General features: G+C 38.2%; 1 protein-coding gene across 3 annotated transcripts in view; it reads left to right on the forward strand.

Moving 5' to 3' along the window:
• LOC139717216 (neuronal cell adhesion molecule-like) overlaps positions 1-16,334 on the forward strand; it is a 113,275-nt gene that overhangs the window by 63,221 nt on the left and 33,720 nt on the right. For 2 of the 3 annotated variants that reach the window (XM_071628716.1, XM_071628718.1), the window contains exons 14-21: positions 424-587; positions 2,637-2,858; positions 3,628-3,856; positions 5,018-5,133; positions 6,268-6,442; positions 7,094-7,210; positions 8,140-8,322; positions 9,246-9,368. In XM_071628716.1, the coding sequence (XP_071484817.1) occupies positions 424-587; positions 2,637-2,858; positions 3,628-3,856; positions 5,018-5,133; positions 6,268-6,442; positions 7,094-7,210; positions 8,140-8,322; positions 9,246-9,368 (1,329 nt within the window). The remainder of the gene's footprint in view (positions 1-423; positions 588-2,636; positions 2,859-3,627; positions 3,857-5,017; positions 5,134-6,267; positions 6,443-7,093; positions 7,211-8,139; positions 8,323-9,245; positions 9,369-16,334) is intronic. The other variant, XM_071628719.1, reaches the window with a different exon arrangement.

The raw sequence follows: 16,334 nt of genomic DNA on the forward strand, positions 1-16,334 counted from the left end.
TGAGTTCTTTGCCTAAAATTGTATAGAATTACATATAAACATTAATATGTGTGTGCTCTTATTGTGGTGCTAGTTTCTTGTAGCACAATTTGTGCATTGTGAAAATTACCACTTTAAGAGTATACTGTACTGCAACGTGTACATTTTGTGTCGGTCTAGTAGGCACCATCTTGATAGTTTACCTTCCTATAGGGCAGTGCATGCATGTCCAGATGTTTTACCTTATGATATGCGACTTCATGGTTCACTGCCACTTGCGAGTTTCCTCGCCTTACTCCGCATTACTGTATATTTAATTGCTGAATAGAAGCAGTTTGGGTAAGAGTTGAAAAAGATGCAGAGCAGGTGACAAAAATTTGTGGATATGTGAGGTAATTCGAGGTGTCCAGGAGAATCATAGTCTTTTTTCTTTTCTTCTTTCAGGACGTCCATCACCTCCCACTGACCTGGACTTGAGGAGTCCACGAGAGAATTCACTGCTTCTCGTTCTACACTTTACAAAAGGCAGTGACAATAACTCGCCAATTACAAACTTCATCGTTGAATACGACACGATATGGCCAGATCATCACTGGGTGCGCCTGACGGTGAGTGGACGTGGTTTGTTCTTGCAGAATCCGCCCCCCCCTCGACGTTTCGCGCAATATCTTCGCAGTGCGATAGGCTCCCGCCGCGATGTTTCATGACTTTTTTCTTTCAAGTATCATGCAACTTTTGAGACCAAAATTGTTGCGCCCGCGCGTACCGTTTTGACGCGACGCCCGTTCGAAAAAAATTTGTCAACCCCAAAATTGCTCCAAAACGTGATTTTGTGTACAAATCCAATGCAAATTGTGTTTTTTCAATTAATTCACATAAAAATTCATATCTTGACTTAGAATGGACGAAATTAATTTATTTTAGCATAATAAAGCTTCGAAAAATGTCTGTGACAAATTTTGGCCAAAAAACAAAAACAAAAGGTCGAAAAACAAAGAAATACATAAGAAATTCAAAAAAACAATCAAATACATTAGAAATTAATTTCGATACAGATTTTTTTTTATCCTATGTCTCAGGAGAATGATACAAGAAACATTTTAAAAAAGAAATTAGCATGATTAGAGCATTAATAAGTAATTTAGAGCCCAAAACTGATTTTATGCATAAATTACAATAATTAATTAATATAAAATATAAGAAAAAATTTTCGGAGAAAGCAACCATACATTTTGATAGTATACGTCGCGGGCGTCGCGGGTGCCGATTTTCGGCGCGATCACGCGTTCCATAGGCGAGATCTGAAGGGGGGGGGGGGCGGAATCCGCCCCCCCCCCCCCCCCCCCCCCCCCCCCCCCCCCCCCCCCCGATATAGCATAGCCAAAAAAGCTCAGCCTGATTAGGGTTAAAGCGAAGATAAGCCCAGATAAAACAGTACTTTTCTCTGAGTGAAATGCAGAAGTAGAAACAAAGAAATATTTGTGAATATAGGTGAAAATCACTCACAAATTCAATTCATATAATTATTTTCCATCACTAACAAAAGCATATTCATATGTACCAAAAAATATTGTATTTCTTAATATTATCATGTACAATAGACAAAATTTATAAGTATGCACTTCATAAAGAAGGAAAAAACAGAAACATTCTAAGTATATGGAAATGGTAAAAATTGGGAGGAATTTGAAAGACTCAATGCTTTCCTGAAATGAATGAAATTAATAAAATAAATTTCTTGGAATTAATTATACATCAATAACTGAATGCAATGGCTGAAATTTTGATAATTTGGATGTAAAATAAAAATGTTATGGAATCGTGTGGGTTTCATACATACTTTACAAACAGTGATATTTGGTATAAACATGCAAATTAGATTATTTGATGATGTCATTACCTGATATCAGGAAGTGTTTGCACCTCTGTCTACATCTTTTGTTTATATACTCAAAGTATTCATTTCCTCATGGTACAGTGATTCCTTACATCCTTGAAAGTCTTGAATTGATGGCATGTAGGCTTTTATTAAAGAACCCAAAGAAACAAAGCAGACATGCAAAAGAACATGCGAAAAAATAAAACAGAAAAACACACATTTCATTATGTCTAGCCACAACATTGGAGATTTCACTGGTCCACATACTTTTTTGAATAAGGCACTGCCTTTCTATTGTAACACAGCACTTCATGTAATTTGTGCTCTATGCTCATGCTGTATGAATCAACTATATCATTCTAATGAATATGTGACCCGCTACGACAAAAGGATCCTTAAGTCGCTGACAGGTGAGCCGAGAAAATCGAGTTTGAAGTCAGATCACCAAAATCTGTCAAAACGTTTGGATTTCTGTTTTTACATAATGTTGTTGTCTAATGTATCTTCTATCATCTGCCGAAATTTCGAAGCTAAATGATTAAAGGAAAGGCCTGAAAAAAGCATTTTTCTGGGCCATGCTTGGCTCGCTCGTCAGCGACTTTAGGATCCTTTTGTTGTAGCGGGTCACATATGTTTGTATAAAGTTTGTCTTTTCTTGTGTTCTATGTGTTTGCATGAAAGTGTTGAAGAAAGGGAACAAAACACACAAATTTGTGGAACATCACATCAGTGGTGTTTCTCAAAGTCTCCTCCTAACCCACTGTGATTTCTAATGCAGGAAGCACAGCCCCAGCCTGAATTGGAGAATAGTGTGAATGTGCAGCTGGAACCCTTCGTGCAGTACAGTTTCCGCATCATTGCTCAGAACGCCATCGGAGACTCGCGACCCAGTGTGGCGTATAATATGAGCCGACCGACCTTGGCCACCGAACCAAGGTCGAACCCAACTGGAGTAACAGGTTCTAGCACTGACCCAAGGTCCCTGGTCATCAGATGGGATGTGAGTGCCCCACATTCCAAAGCCAATTTGTCAATCAGTTGCAAAAAAAAAAACAACAACAACAACTTGACACGAATACTCATCAATTTGAATGAATGCAGTATCTGCTGTTACATGGATGTATAAGGGGTAGTCTGGTGGAAGCTTGGTAGTCCAAGTGGATACGATGCCTGTCTAGTAATCAGGAGCTTAGTGGTTTGAGTCCAAGTGGTGTTTATACCCATGTTTGTTTTTTATCATGGGTACTAATAAAACACTGATTGATCAGTGCTTATTTACACCAGTGAAGGGCAATTTGTCAGTAAGTTGCAGAGTTTGTCTCTTTTTTTTTTTTACAGGGTGGAACCCCTACACCACTAGAGTCAGCAGGTCTAGGGTTCAAACAGTCAAGCCTTGTAAAGTCTCACTGTGTTTCATAGCAGCCATCACCTACTCGCGCTTCTTCACAAAGAGTCATAATTCTGTTCTCCTGTCTGCGTACATGTTGGAAGCTCACTATGCTTTATCTTGATAAGGTATCAAATTGAAATGCAGATCACACCTGCCAACTGTGCCTCTGAGTACTGCTGTTATATCAACAAAATGTGACGTATTAAAGTATGTAATTTTCTTGTGCTTTTTAGTAATCTCTCATAACCAGTTAAAGAATATGACTTTCCACTGTACAAGAAAAGTTCAGTTTAACTCAGGGACTCAGTAAATTATAGAATGATCCATCGTCAGCAATCCTAATTCAATGATCTATCTCCATTCTGCTCTGCAAACACAGCGTATACACCCCTACAATTACGCTGGAGCTAATTTCGAGTACTTGGTCCGATACCGCAAGAAGGGTACCACCGAATGGACAGAGAAGACAGTGGCACCCCCTACCACCTACCTGGTGGTCAATGCCAGCAAGCCCTACGAGGAGTTTGACATCATGGTGTCGTCTCAGAATGATGAGGGTGAGGGGCCGGTCATCGCCGAACCCCAGACAGGGCACTCAGGAGAAGCTGGTGAGTCTTCGCTCTGTCCTGGATGATTTCCGGGGACTCTTGGTTGTTGGATTCTCAACAGATGCAAGATGGCACAAAGTTGGGATTGCACCTTTGCCAGAGAATCACCCAGTATACCATCTTTTAATGCATACCACTAAATCTACAAAAACACAGACAAGGAAAACCGTTATAGGGATACAGGAGTTTATCTATGAAGACTTCATAAAGAATGAAAAGAAGAGAAAATATAAAAACACACACACAAAAACATCCCAAAATATGAAATATTGGCTGTTATATTCTTCCTTTACGGTAAGCTTGTCAAAGTCTTTTCAGGAATTCACTCTTTGTTAGCGCGGTTATCAGAAAGATTTCACCAGCAGAGGACAATTCTAGACACCGCCACACTGTACAAAGCAGACTACACCTCGCCAATCCGACAACATCTTCATTAACATGATGAAGAAATGGATTTCTGGCAAGAAAATTGTCCTTCATTTTATAAAACAGATGATGCACGTCTTTTTGTGCGTCTGTAGGAATAGTGTGCCTGACGTAACTACGGAATTTAGCCTAAACTCACTTGGCACAGCCTTGTGGGTTAAGCATTCCACGGTTACCATGTGCACACAAAAGTGATGCGCAGGACAGAGTGGATCAGTGAGAATTGCATGTGCGAGTTTAACTTTGGAACTGTTTAAACCCACAATCGCAGCTTATGGGTTTTAGATTGTTGCAAAGTTAAACGAGAGCATCCAATTCTCACTGATCCATGAAATAGGCTTCTGCATCATTCATGTTATAAAATGGTCCTGTAAATTCATGAAATAACAGCCTTTTTCTCCATCGTGCATCCGGCACACCTACAACACTATATGAGGCTTGAGCCATACTATCAGATTTTGCTGTATGCATGGCTCAGTGTGGATCAGTAAAAATCAATGCCTGACAATCGACCAATCAGATTACAGAGATTCTTAAACTCGTTGTATAATTCCAATTGATGTACTCAGACCTGCGCATCATTTGTAATTGTCCATTCATTCTGTATATTCTTCTCAGCCCCCTCCCATTGTCTCATCATAAACTCCTCCCCCCCAGTCATAGGCATTCCTCCGCCTCTTCTCTTGTTCCTATCTTTCTAATAAGAGTATTTCAATGTTGTCTCGCCAATCCCAGCTCCAGCATCATCTCCCGATGGCGTATCAGTGGAGGTCCTTGGTCCCAACAGTCTCAATGTCACCTGGCAACCAATTCCTGCGGAGGATGCTAACGGTGTTCTCCTGGGATATGTGGCAAGTCACAAGCTCTCATACAACTTCAATATACTACACATCTCAAAGTCTGACTTGAGTATACAGGACTGGACACTAACTTTCTTTGTCGGGTGGCCCAAACAGGCCACTAGAATCTTTAAATCTGGAATTTTGGTAGCCCAAATAAAGAAATGTAGTGACCTAATACAAATGGAAACGTAACAATCCTTTTTCAATCTTAAGGGAGTGATTGTGCCGCCAAAAAATAGCCTTTTTGGAAATTTGGTGGCTGGACATCAATTTTTTGGTAGCCCGGGACCATTCGGCCACCGCATATGTCTAGCACAGGTGTATGTGTGTTAGCCCAAAGGGGGACATTTGTACATGGAAGACAAACTGATACAAACAGACAGGGAAAATTACCACATTTCTCATAACATTCACAGAAATGAGGAAAATGTCAAAAAAAAAAAAAAAACTTTTTGTGGGTTCAACTAAGACAACTGATTCAGTGATTTCCATTGTCAGCAAATTCTGCAAAGTAGAATCTATCATTTCAGCTCAGCAGAGTATCAAAAGCAGTTGGTAGCATTGTAAATGTCATGGAATTTTGTCCCAAGTGTGAGTGTGGGTAAACTTGATTATGAAACACAATATGTCTCCCTATTCATGTCTATTAAGGTATTTCATTGGCACACAGTAACTTTCCATGGACTTTGGAGCTTGAGTAAGCCTTATTCTGTCTCTTCCCCATCCGTTTACCTTTAATACTACGTTCACATGACTGATTTTTCATTCTCAGCCTTTTAAGTTGAATATAGCATGTTTTTAACGTTGCGGATGTGCACAATTATTGAGCAGGTACTTCAAATAGCCCACCATTGTCTCAGCAATTAAAGGTTTTGGCAGCACATGTTACAGCTAAAGGTAACTGGTCCTTAGTGTGACAGCAATCTTACATTACAGAACTAGCAAATGTGAAGACAACTACAAAAATGACAGAAGAGGAAATTAATCAGCAAACAAATTTTGAGCTGGTTTCAATGCCCCAATGTTGCAATTCTTACGATATGTGGGTTTTCTTTGCTTTTTTCCTGCAATCAAATCTTGAAGGTGGTGGGGTAGATGTGTCAGATTGTAGTACTGACCTTGAATTGTTCTGGTTGTCTTTAGGTGACGTATAATAGAATCATAGCTTCTGGACAGGAAGAGCAGCAGTGTACCAAGTCGCCGTGCATCGTGGGCGGTCTTCAACCATTTTCCACCTACGATGTCCAGGTCAGGGCTTACACCGCCCAGGGTAGGGGGCCCCCCTCTGCTACCATCAGGGTCAAAACGGAAGAAGCCGGTAAGGATGCACTCTTGTTGAGGTTTTCGTCACTAGCAAAGCTTTGCGCTGGAGCTAAGTTATGGGAGGGGTAGGATGGAATGTAATTTTTTATTTTTATATATATATATATTTTTTTTTTTTTGTTGCAGATATATGAGTCTTTTTCACCAAAGAAAATTCCTACATTGCAATATCCACCTCACATACAGACCTACAAGGATGAATTTGATGCATGTCTGTACTCTCAAAAGTAGCATTCCTGTATGTTTAACTTTCCATGATTTAAGTGGATGAAGAATTTCTGATTTTGATACGGTCAACTTCATAAAAAAAAATAAATAAAAAAATAAATCTGATCTGACTCTGTGTTGGTGTTGTGTTGCATAGTCATATCCTTAATCCACGACATGTTTATCCGTGTTTCTACGAGTAATTCTGTCTTTCTACTTAGGTTAACTCTTTGCATCAGAGAGTTACTGAATATGATAATCATAGTTTTTGTTCTGTTTGGTTTTTTGCTAAATCTTCACCCCTCTCTTCAAATTACAGGAATAAGTGTTAGTATTGAAAAGTAATAGGAAAAGTTAGGTTGCTGTGAGGCTCCTTGGTCCATGCCAAATGGTCCCCCTAGTCACGTTGAACTGCTACTGATATCTTTCTTTTCTACAGCGCCTGGAGGATTGGATATGACCGCTAAGGCCTACTCAGAACGTATTGTACTGGCCTGGAAGGAACCTCTTGAACCAAATGGCCAACTGCTTGGATACAAGATCACCATTGCACCAAGTGAGATCCGTTCCCTTTCTTCTTCCTCAAAGTGTTTTGCTACTGACTGTGTTGTCAGAACTTGAAAAATCAGGGTCCTGTTTTATGAAGAGTTATAATTGATTGCATAGTTGACTTCCATTGTAAGTCTACGGCAGTCGGTGTGGTAAGGAAATTTATAATCGACTATATCTTTTGATAAAACGGGGCCAATCGATAGCTGTAGACTTTACACCACTTGCAGGGCTAAACTGATTTGTGTAGCTGCTTCCAGTACAGATGCACATCACCCTCACAGCTTCGGCTTGTGGTTTGTGTTTACATGCAGCTACAAGTAGGTACATAGTCTTCTGCTAGGTCTCATGCCACCAGAACATTTTACTGTACGGTATGTAGAAAGTGAATCAGACAAAACAAGTATCTGTTTTATGGGATATGATCCCATATTGAAGTGGCTTTGTGTTGGTCAGAGGAGAAGAATTGAATTCCTTTGCACTGTGTGTGAATGGTAGACCACAATGAATTACTTTGGGTTGTCATGGTGATAGTCATGGCGATAAATGCTTGTTTTGTCATGGGGTAGCGTGTTTTGGTGTTAGTGTATGGATGACAATAGTGGTTAGTGTCATAGTTTGCTGACAGTCAACATGATGTGAGTTTCATTCACTCCACTTGTGTAATAAATGGGCATGCACTGTGAAGTGAAGTGCCAATATTCTGTACAATTCAAAATTACTTCAGGCTCTTTCAGTAATTATTGCACTTGTGATGAATTCAATTCAATACAGTTCATATTTTGGATGTCAATTATGCAAATCAAAATACTTCAGCTCAGTGAGAAATCCTAGTTTGATTTGTAAGACACCCATGACAGTAATCACTATAACTTTGACTATGAGTTTGATATCATCACATGTCCATTCACCACAAACCCTTGACATTTTTTTCAGTGACAGTGCAACACACAGGTGAAAGCCTGAATTTTACAATTGGACCAGATGAGCCCCTATATCTTCGAATTGGAAACGGTCAGGTTCAACCAGAAACGGATTACCACATCAAGGTTGTGGCCTACAATGGAAGAGGGGAGGGAATCCCAGCAACAGAAGAGCGCACCACAAAACTAGCTGGAAGTAAGTCGGCACGTTGTGATCGTAAACACAGAGACTCCAACCCCAAGCACCTTCTGATCAGGGCCCCATTTCATAAAAGGTTGATACGATAACAACTCTTGCTGGAATGGCAATTGTCATGGTAACGACAAGAATCCAGCTTCCTGATTGGCTGTTGCTATTGGAAGTTGCCATTCCAGCAAGAGTTGACATCCCAACACCTTTTATGAAACGGGGCCCTGGAGATTCTCCCACCCGACACCCCTTCAATGATATTGCCCCACCCTCTCCCATTCCTTCTTCATGGCTTCTGCACATAATGATTCGTTGTCTGGGCTCATTATTGTTTGCTCTCGTTAGTAGTTTGATTTTTTATTTCTTTCTTTCTTTCTTTCTTTCTTTATTTCTTTATTTGTGGGGGGGGGGGCGATGAGTGACGGGATGGGGTTTCTCTGCTGTCCCTGTTGCAGTATGGAAAGTTAGACGTGAAACAATTCTGTAGGGTCTACATTTATACAATGAGGCATGAAATATCAGAATTTGTGTTATACAGTAAGTAATTGACGTTAGGTCTAATTCATGAAGAGATCAGATGTAAAGGACAAAAGTTCAAACAAGAACTTCTAAATTTTGTTGGATTATGCAATAGAAATCATGAAAATGTTTACCTGGTTATCACATTTGAAATGTTGATGTACTCTACATTGTATTATGGGACCGTTGACAGAGTATATGTTATGCCAATAATGTTAAAGGCCATGGAATGTACACACAGAAACTTGGGTCAAATAAACTGTGTCTTGTGGAAGCACAACAGTTGACCTCATGAGGTCAAAGGTCACATTGCCGCTAGCACAGTGTGATGACCTAAAGTATACTTGCGACTGAGATGAACATCCACCCTCATTCTTAACCTGATTTGCTTCTTCTCATTCCGTGTTTAGAGCCAAGCAAACCCAAGAAGCCAATGGTGGCCTCCGGAACTGACCATGCTAATGTCACCTGGGATTTGGCCAGCATCAACCCTACCCCCATCAATATGTCTGTGGCATACAGGAAGAAAGGAGGTAAGAACTACCACTTTTTATTCTCTCTCTCATTTAACTCAAACCCCTCCTGTTTTTGTGAGTTATGTTGTTGTTGTTGTTTTTTGTTTGGTTGGTTGGTTGGTTGGTTGTTTTGTTTTTTGTTTTTTGTTTTTTGTTATCTCTCCCCTGCTATGTTTTATCTGTTTGTCAAAAAGTTTGAGACCCGAGTTGAGATTGGTCTGTTGAGCAGAGAATTTGGGTGAAAAATTGCTGTGGTTCTGTGTGAGAATTTTGTACATAGTTTTTGATGGTTCAGTAGTAGAGAAAACTGACCCATTTTCTCTTATAGAGGAAATTATTGTGCTATCAATACAACAAGAGAAACAGATCTTTTCTACTCTTTGAATTATTAAAGTTACTTTTTATTCTTCTTATATATGAGGGTTAGAGGAGCTATGCTAAAATACTACACCATTGGCACATTTTTTTCTTTAATATGCATACTGTGGCAGAAGAGATAAATTTATCTTTGCTCAACCATGTATCATGTTTGCTGCCATCTACTGTTCAAAATAGATAGTTTGGTTATTTCCCTTATCCTGCATAAGCATTACATTTGCCATAGCCATGGTTGTTCTGCAGCAAAATTTCTGGTTGTGTGCGTATGTATGCATGTGTGAGTGTGTGTGTGTGTGTGTGTGTGTGTGTGTGTGTGTGTGTGTGTGTGTTTGTGCTTTTATGTGTATGTGTATGTGTATGTGTATTTGCGTGGGTATGTGAGTGTGTGTATGCGTGTGTGTGTGTGTGTGTGTGTGTACAAATTCTTATTTTGAAAGCACTGTAAAAGTGGAAATTTGTGCGGTGTTGAAATTTTCACGTATTTCACGCAACCAGAAACTAGCACGAAAATAAAAGCATGCAAATGTTCTTGCTTGCCATATGTTCCAGTGCGTGATGTCTTGATTCCGCGGGATTAAAAACACACGAAACTCTTTTTACCCGGCCAAGCGCGAAAAATTAGTCGCGCAAAAATGTCCACTTTTACAGCTACATATATATATATGCTAGGGTATTTGTCATTCATTATGAACATTTTGTATTTGTGTATGAATAATCTGCTTGGATTGACACAATTTCCTCCAAAAGTGAAGTGGAGAATTTGTTGCACAACTTATTATCCCTCAGACAAACTTTTTTGCACTTTGTGCACAGAGTGCTGAGTAGAATTTATTTTAAAAGCAAATCAGTGTCTTGGGAGGCTTACTTAGTGTGTGTTTGCACATACATCTTGGTTTGTTTGTTTGTCTGCAGTTACAAGTAAAGTTATATTGTATATGTCAGTCTTTCTTTACCTCTGGATTTTTACAAGTCATGGAACAGAAAAACCATGCAGTGATGTGAAATTACTCCGAAGAATACATACATTTTTTAAAACCAAGCAGCTGAAATTTATGAATAGAGATTGATTTTAGTGACAGTGTTAGGCAGTGATTGTATCTGTGTTTCAATGAAGAAGACCTTGACAAGATGCATTGCTTATTGTTTATTTATACATGGGGACTTATTGTTGACATTTGACCCCAAAAAGGGGACTTAAATCGAAAGGACATGTTCTTTTTCAGAAATATGATGTGAAACTTCAACATTGCGAGAACAATTTGAGGAAGAGTGAATGATAGCTGCATAGTCTGAATCAGATCTTTGTTGCTTGCTAATGCTTGGTTCCCTCTGTTGTGCGATCTGCTACACACATCAGGATTGGCTATTAGTAGCTAATCAAGGAATTTTGTTAAACATCGTCTATCACCATTTGCGCCACTATTGAAACTGTGGTCTTAAGTTTGGAGTAATCCTTGCGATCTTACCAGATCTTATCAGATCGTGGCAATTGCTTTGATCGTAGAAAAGTTTAGATGATTGTTCATCATTGCGTATCGTGGACAGTAGTATGAAGATGTAGAATGCTTGAGAAATTATTGTCTTTCCTTTCAATTATTTTGGCTTCATGGAACCAGCTTGTGTGGTGTGATGTATACATGTTTTCAGAGTACATTCTCCACATTAGCTCTTAGATATCGGTAAAGCAGAAATCAAAAGGTTTCATTGAATAATGACAATGATAATAATAGTAATGATAATGATAATAATAATAATAATAATAATAATGATAATAATAATAATAATAATAATGATAATAATAATAATAATAATAATAATAATAATAATAATAATAATAATAATAATAATAATTATTATTATTATTATTATTATTATTATTATTATTATTATTATTATTATTATTATTGTTATCATTATTGTTATTATTTTTATAATAATAATAATTATTATTATTATTATTATTATTACCATTACCATTACCATTACCATTACCATTACCATTACCATTGCTACTACTACTACAGTTCTTTCAAGAGTGATTTGCTGCTTGTCAGCAAAACCAGATTTTCTCTCAATAGATGTTGAACTTTTTCAGTGAGCATTCCTCATGACTCAAAGTCAGAAAGGTGGTTTAAAAAAACAACAACAATCAAATCCAAGGTTAAAATTTAGTCTGTGAACTGAAACTAGGGAGAGAGTGGCATACCTTGCAAATTGGTGTATCAATGTGCATTCAGCACTGTATGTAATACATATTTGTGCAGTCAATATTTGCATAATCTGTTAACTGCAGTTAAATTACTTTTGTTAATTCTGGCCATTGAGTTTGTTGTCAGATATACCAGAACCAAGAATGCCCTCAATGCTTGAAATATGAAATCTAACCCCTCCCCCCCCCCTCCAAAAAAAAACAAAACAAACAAACAAACAAACAAACAAACAAACAAACAAACAAACGAACGAAATAAAGCGGATGAATTATATATATATATTTCCTTTCAAAGTTTGCTAAAATTGACGGAATTAGAACAAGAAAATCTTGAGATATACTGTAGAACTGAATTGGAAACATGTATAGTTTGAAACAGTTTATGTTGGGGAAATTTTCTAATAATCCAGAGATTGAGCTGGTAATAATGTATAAGTGTTGTGCAGAAAATTGAAACATGTTGTCAGTATCTATCAATACGGTGCTGTGAAAACGTCTCATCATCTAATTATTACATGCATACCCTGATAACTTGGCTACTGGTATTAAATGCTCTGCCTCACATAAATGTATGTATCATGGGAAGTGTAGGAAAGAAAGCAAATGAAGACATGTTAGTTGCCTTTACAGCATAGGTACTAAATTCATCATTCATGGCATAATCCTCAATCCATGCGAGCTGTATTTTTTATAGCAGTGAATATTTCACCCATTCAGATTCCCCCTGTCATCTAGTACTGTTCATTCATTTATTCGTGATTTGTGATCTTGGAGACAATTATGGCTCATTTGTAAACCATTCCTGACCAGATGAATTAGTCTGTGAATTTCCAGTGGACTCCGAGAATGAAGCAAATTGTTGCTAGGCAACAGATATATAGCCATGGAGACATAGGGCTCTGAATTAATTTAGTTTCCGTATCTCCAATTCACTGCTATTTTGTGCCTGGAGCCTTTGCTAAGACTTGTAGCCATCTTGTACCGGCTTGCCCATTCACCGAATCCTTTTTGACTATTTAATCCCATTCATTATTTCTGCTATGCTAACATGAGATGCAAAATTTGTTCTGGAAGATCAAATCAATTTAAAATGCTTTATCCAATATATGTACATCAATTGTTTGTGTCTTAGAGAGAATGAATGAATGAATGAGTAAATGAATTTGTATTATGAGTATTTGGATTAATCACAATGTCTATTTACACATTTGAATAAGTAGCAGTGTTTGTGTAATCTAGCAATCCTCAGATTTCTTATACAAAGCACATGAACATTCTGGAGAGAAGCCAGTGATTGGTGCTGCATTTACTCAAATTCTGTATTCACATCAAAATTCTATCCATTCATATCATGGGTTCAGGATGGGTGTGATTCATGAATTAGTAAATTTACTTTCATTTTTACCACTGATTCCTTTTATTATCTAGAAGGTAATTAGAGTTTATCAAAATTCATGGCGTTCTCACAAGTCATGTAGATATTTTGCAGACTTTGAATGTACAAGGGGATTTTCATATACTGGAGAAGATTTTAGAATAAATAGGACAATTAAATGAGAGTACCTACCCGGGGATCCCATTTCTCATTAATTATTTAGTACAAAAGAAAGAGGGGATGGTCTCTTGTCTCCGTGTCGTATTTAACCAGAACAAATCGGTGTTCATCAAGCAAAGGGCTTTACACAGACTGGAGAGAGGATCACGTTAATGAACTCACACCAAAGCATCTTAAGAAGTCCTGCTACAGACAAACAGACTTACACACAAAGAAAAAGGGGGGATGACGCCCACAGATTGGGAGAATTGTAGCCAGGTTCCTCACCCATGCCATTCATTACACGCACTCTCTAATGGTATTACCATCAGCCACTCCTAACCCCCAGGACAAAGGGAGCCAGAGGGGTTGGCAGACTGCTTCTAACTCCAGACCAGCAGTGGTCCAGAAAAAAACAAGGAATATGTTCATGCCCTAAAAGCTCCATTTTGAGCCATTTGGACTGGATGACTCACCTCTTGTTCTCATAAAGCTTGATTCCATCCTTTCTTGGATTTTCATTCATTTCCATCTGACTCTTACGGCTCAAAATCAAGCAATTTGTAAGATTTCCAGATGTACTATATTAATGAAGGCAAGAGATTAAGGTTGAGGTGTGAGTTTTGTTGTTTGTTCGTTTTGTGACTCGCAAAAGTCGCCAAACGGTATCAACCAGGCACACTGTGCCATACACTTGAATGAATGAATGAATGTCATTATGTCCAGCCTTTTGCATAAACTACTTTTATATATATCAGTAAGCTGGTCATTGTTATTGAATTAAGTCTCACCAACTCTCATGCAGGATGGGACGGAAGAATAGAGAAAAACAAGGTATTTATACAGCAATGCAATCACAGAATACACCTTTCATAGAGGGATTGTTGGCCTTTGAATTTTGATGTTGAAAACTTTTTAAGGTTGGTGATCAGCTTTGTCCAGTGTTGGTCATCATGTGAAGGTGCTTCATGCACTCATTCCAACTTTCAGACGAGTAGAATATTCAATGCTTTGTTCATCTCATGCTATGATGTCGGTGCATAGGCAATATCTCATATTTCTTGGACATAGTGCACTGCAAGCTGCCCAGCCAAACAAAAATGTTTATCATCCGATACCCTTGATGAGGAATATCGGAGTGCCTGTGTGTGTGTGATATGTGTTGCTTTATGAGGGTTAATAGAACATCACATAAGCAGTATGTTGGCCCCAAATGGATATCTGTAGTTTGATGATAGGACCAGGAGCAGCGTGTTGATTGGGTGTCACTACTGTGAACTCATCACTACTACCAACCCATTGAGGGTGTGAAGATAATATGGTATGATAGTCTGGCTCTGTCCTTGCCAACTTATATACATGCATGTGTGTTAGAAGGTTAATTGTCTCTCTCTTTCTCCCTCTCTATCTATCTATCTATCTATCTATCTATCTATCTATCTATCTATCTATCTATCTATCTATCTATCTCTATCTATCTATCTCTATCTATCTATATCTATCTATCTCTATCTATCTATCTATCTGTCTATTTATCTATCTATCTATCTATCTATCTATCTATCTATCTATCTATATCTATCTATCTATCTATCTATTTATCTATCTATCTATCTATCTATCTATCTATCTCTCTCTCTCTCTCTCTATCTATCTATCTATCTATCTATCTATCTATCTATCTTCTATCTAATTATCTATATTCTGTCCATCTCTTTATCTGTCTTTTATCTATCTTTAATCTAGCTATCATCTATGTATACAAACCTGTCTATCTATCTACTTAACTTCCTCTCCATCCCTCTCTTTCTGTCAATCTGTTTATATATCAAGCTACCTAGGTGTGTTTACTGTTCGACATGCTCCTACCTGTGTGGAGGGAGAGAAAAATCCCTTGTCCCTGGTTCTACAAACTGAAGTATGCCCACAAAGATTGTAAATTTTGTTGGAATAGAATACAGAATGCTGAGCATTTAAATCCTAAGTGTTGCTACATAGCAAGATAACATTGACACTAAATTTGGATGTTGGTAATCATACAACACACACAACACCAGCTCATACTCTAGTGGTGTATTCCCACAAACCTTGCCCCTCCCACAGAGAGAATTTTTTCAGTTGGTTACGGGGGTGAAATCCACACATGATCCTTGGCTTCCAACTGAAAGGCAGCTGCACAAGCCATCAGCTATTTTGATTAAACGAAATACATAGCGGGTACAGGTTGCCCACTCCATATCACCTCTCTATTACATTTCTAATCAGCGCTGACGGCTGGTCCACTAATTGCTATTTCAGCACACTTGCTTTAGCGAGGGATTGGCTGCCATATTTTCCCATCCCTGTGTTATGAGTAACAAAGATCTGAGGACATCATCATATTTTTTTTTTTGTTACATGGGAGTATTATGACATCACTTACAAGATGTTCATAGGAATTACTGTTATTTAAGCACAAGTACTTAGAGCTGTTTGCATAATTATGTCAAATTAAAGCACTTTAAAAAAATATATGGCAAGGTGATGTTCAGTACCAAGGGTATTTCAAAATATATATCAGCATTATACTGAGGAATATCTTTCCTTTATCTTTTTACTCATTATGAAATGAGAAGAAGGTTAATCAGCCTGGAGTGTCTCTTGTCCCTTTTGCTCGTTTAAATGGATACTCTAATTTTCCTCTAGGTGACTCAACAAATGATACTTAGTGGTTTGAAATGTCATGACGACACTGAACCTTTAATGACGTGATCCAGTGTGTCCTTTTCGTGATGTGATCGTTTCCGGGCTCATCCAGTCGATCTGATTGGAAAGAGGATAATCAGCAAACACGTTGGGTACACAAAACTAGAGAGGCATTAGA

This window comes from Diadema antillarum, unplaced genomic scaffold (genome assembly GCF_040938485.1).
Source record: "Diadema antillarum isolate AM-2024a unplaced genomic scaffold, OU_Dant_1.0 scf00000072, whole genome shotgun sequence".
In the NCBI taxonomy this organism is placed as follows: Eukaryota; Metazoa; Echinodermata; class Echinoidea; order Diadematoida; family Diadematidae; genus Diadema; species Diadema antillarum.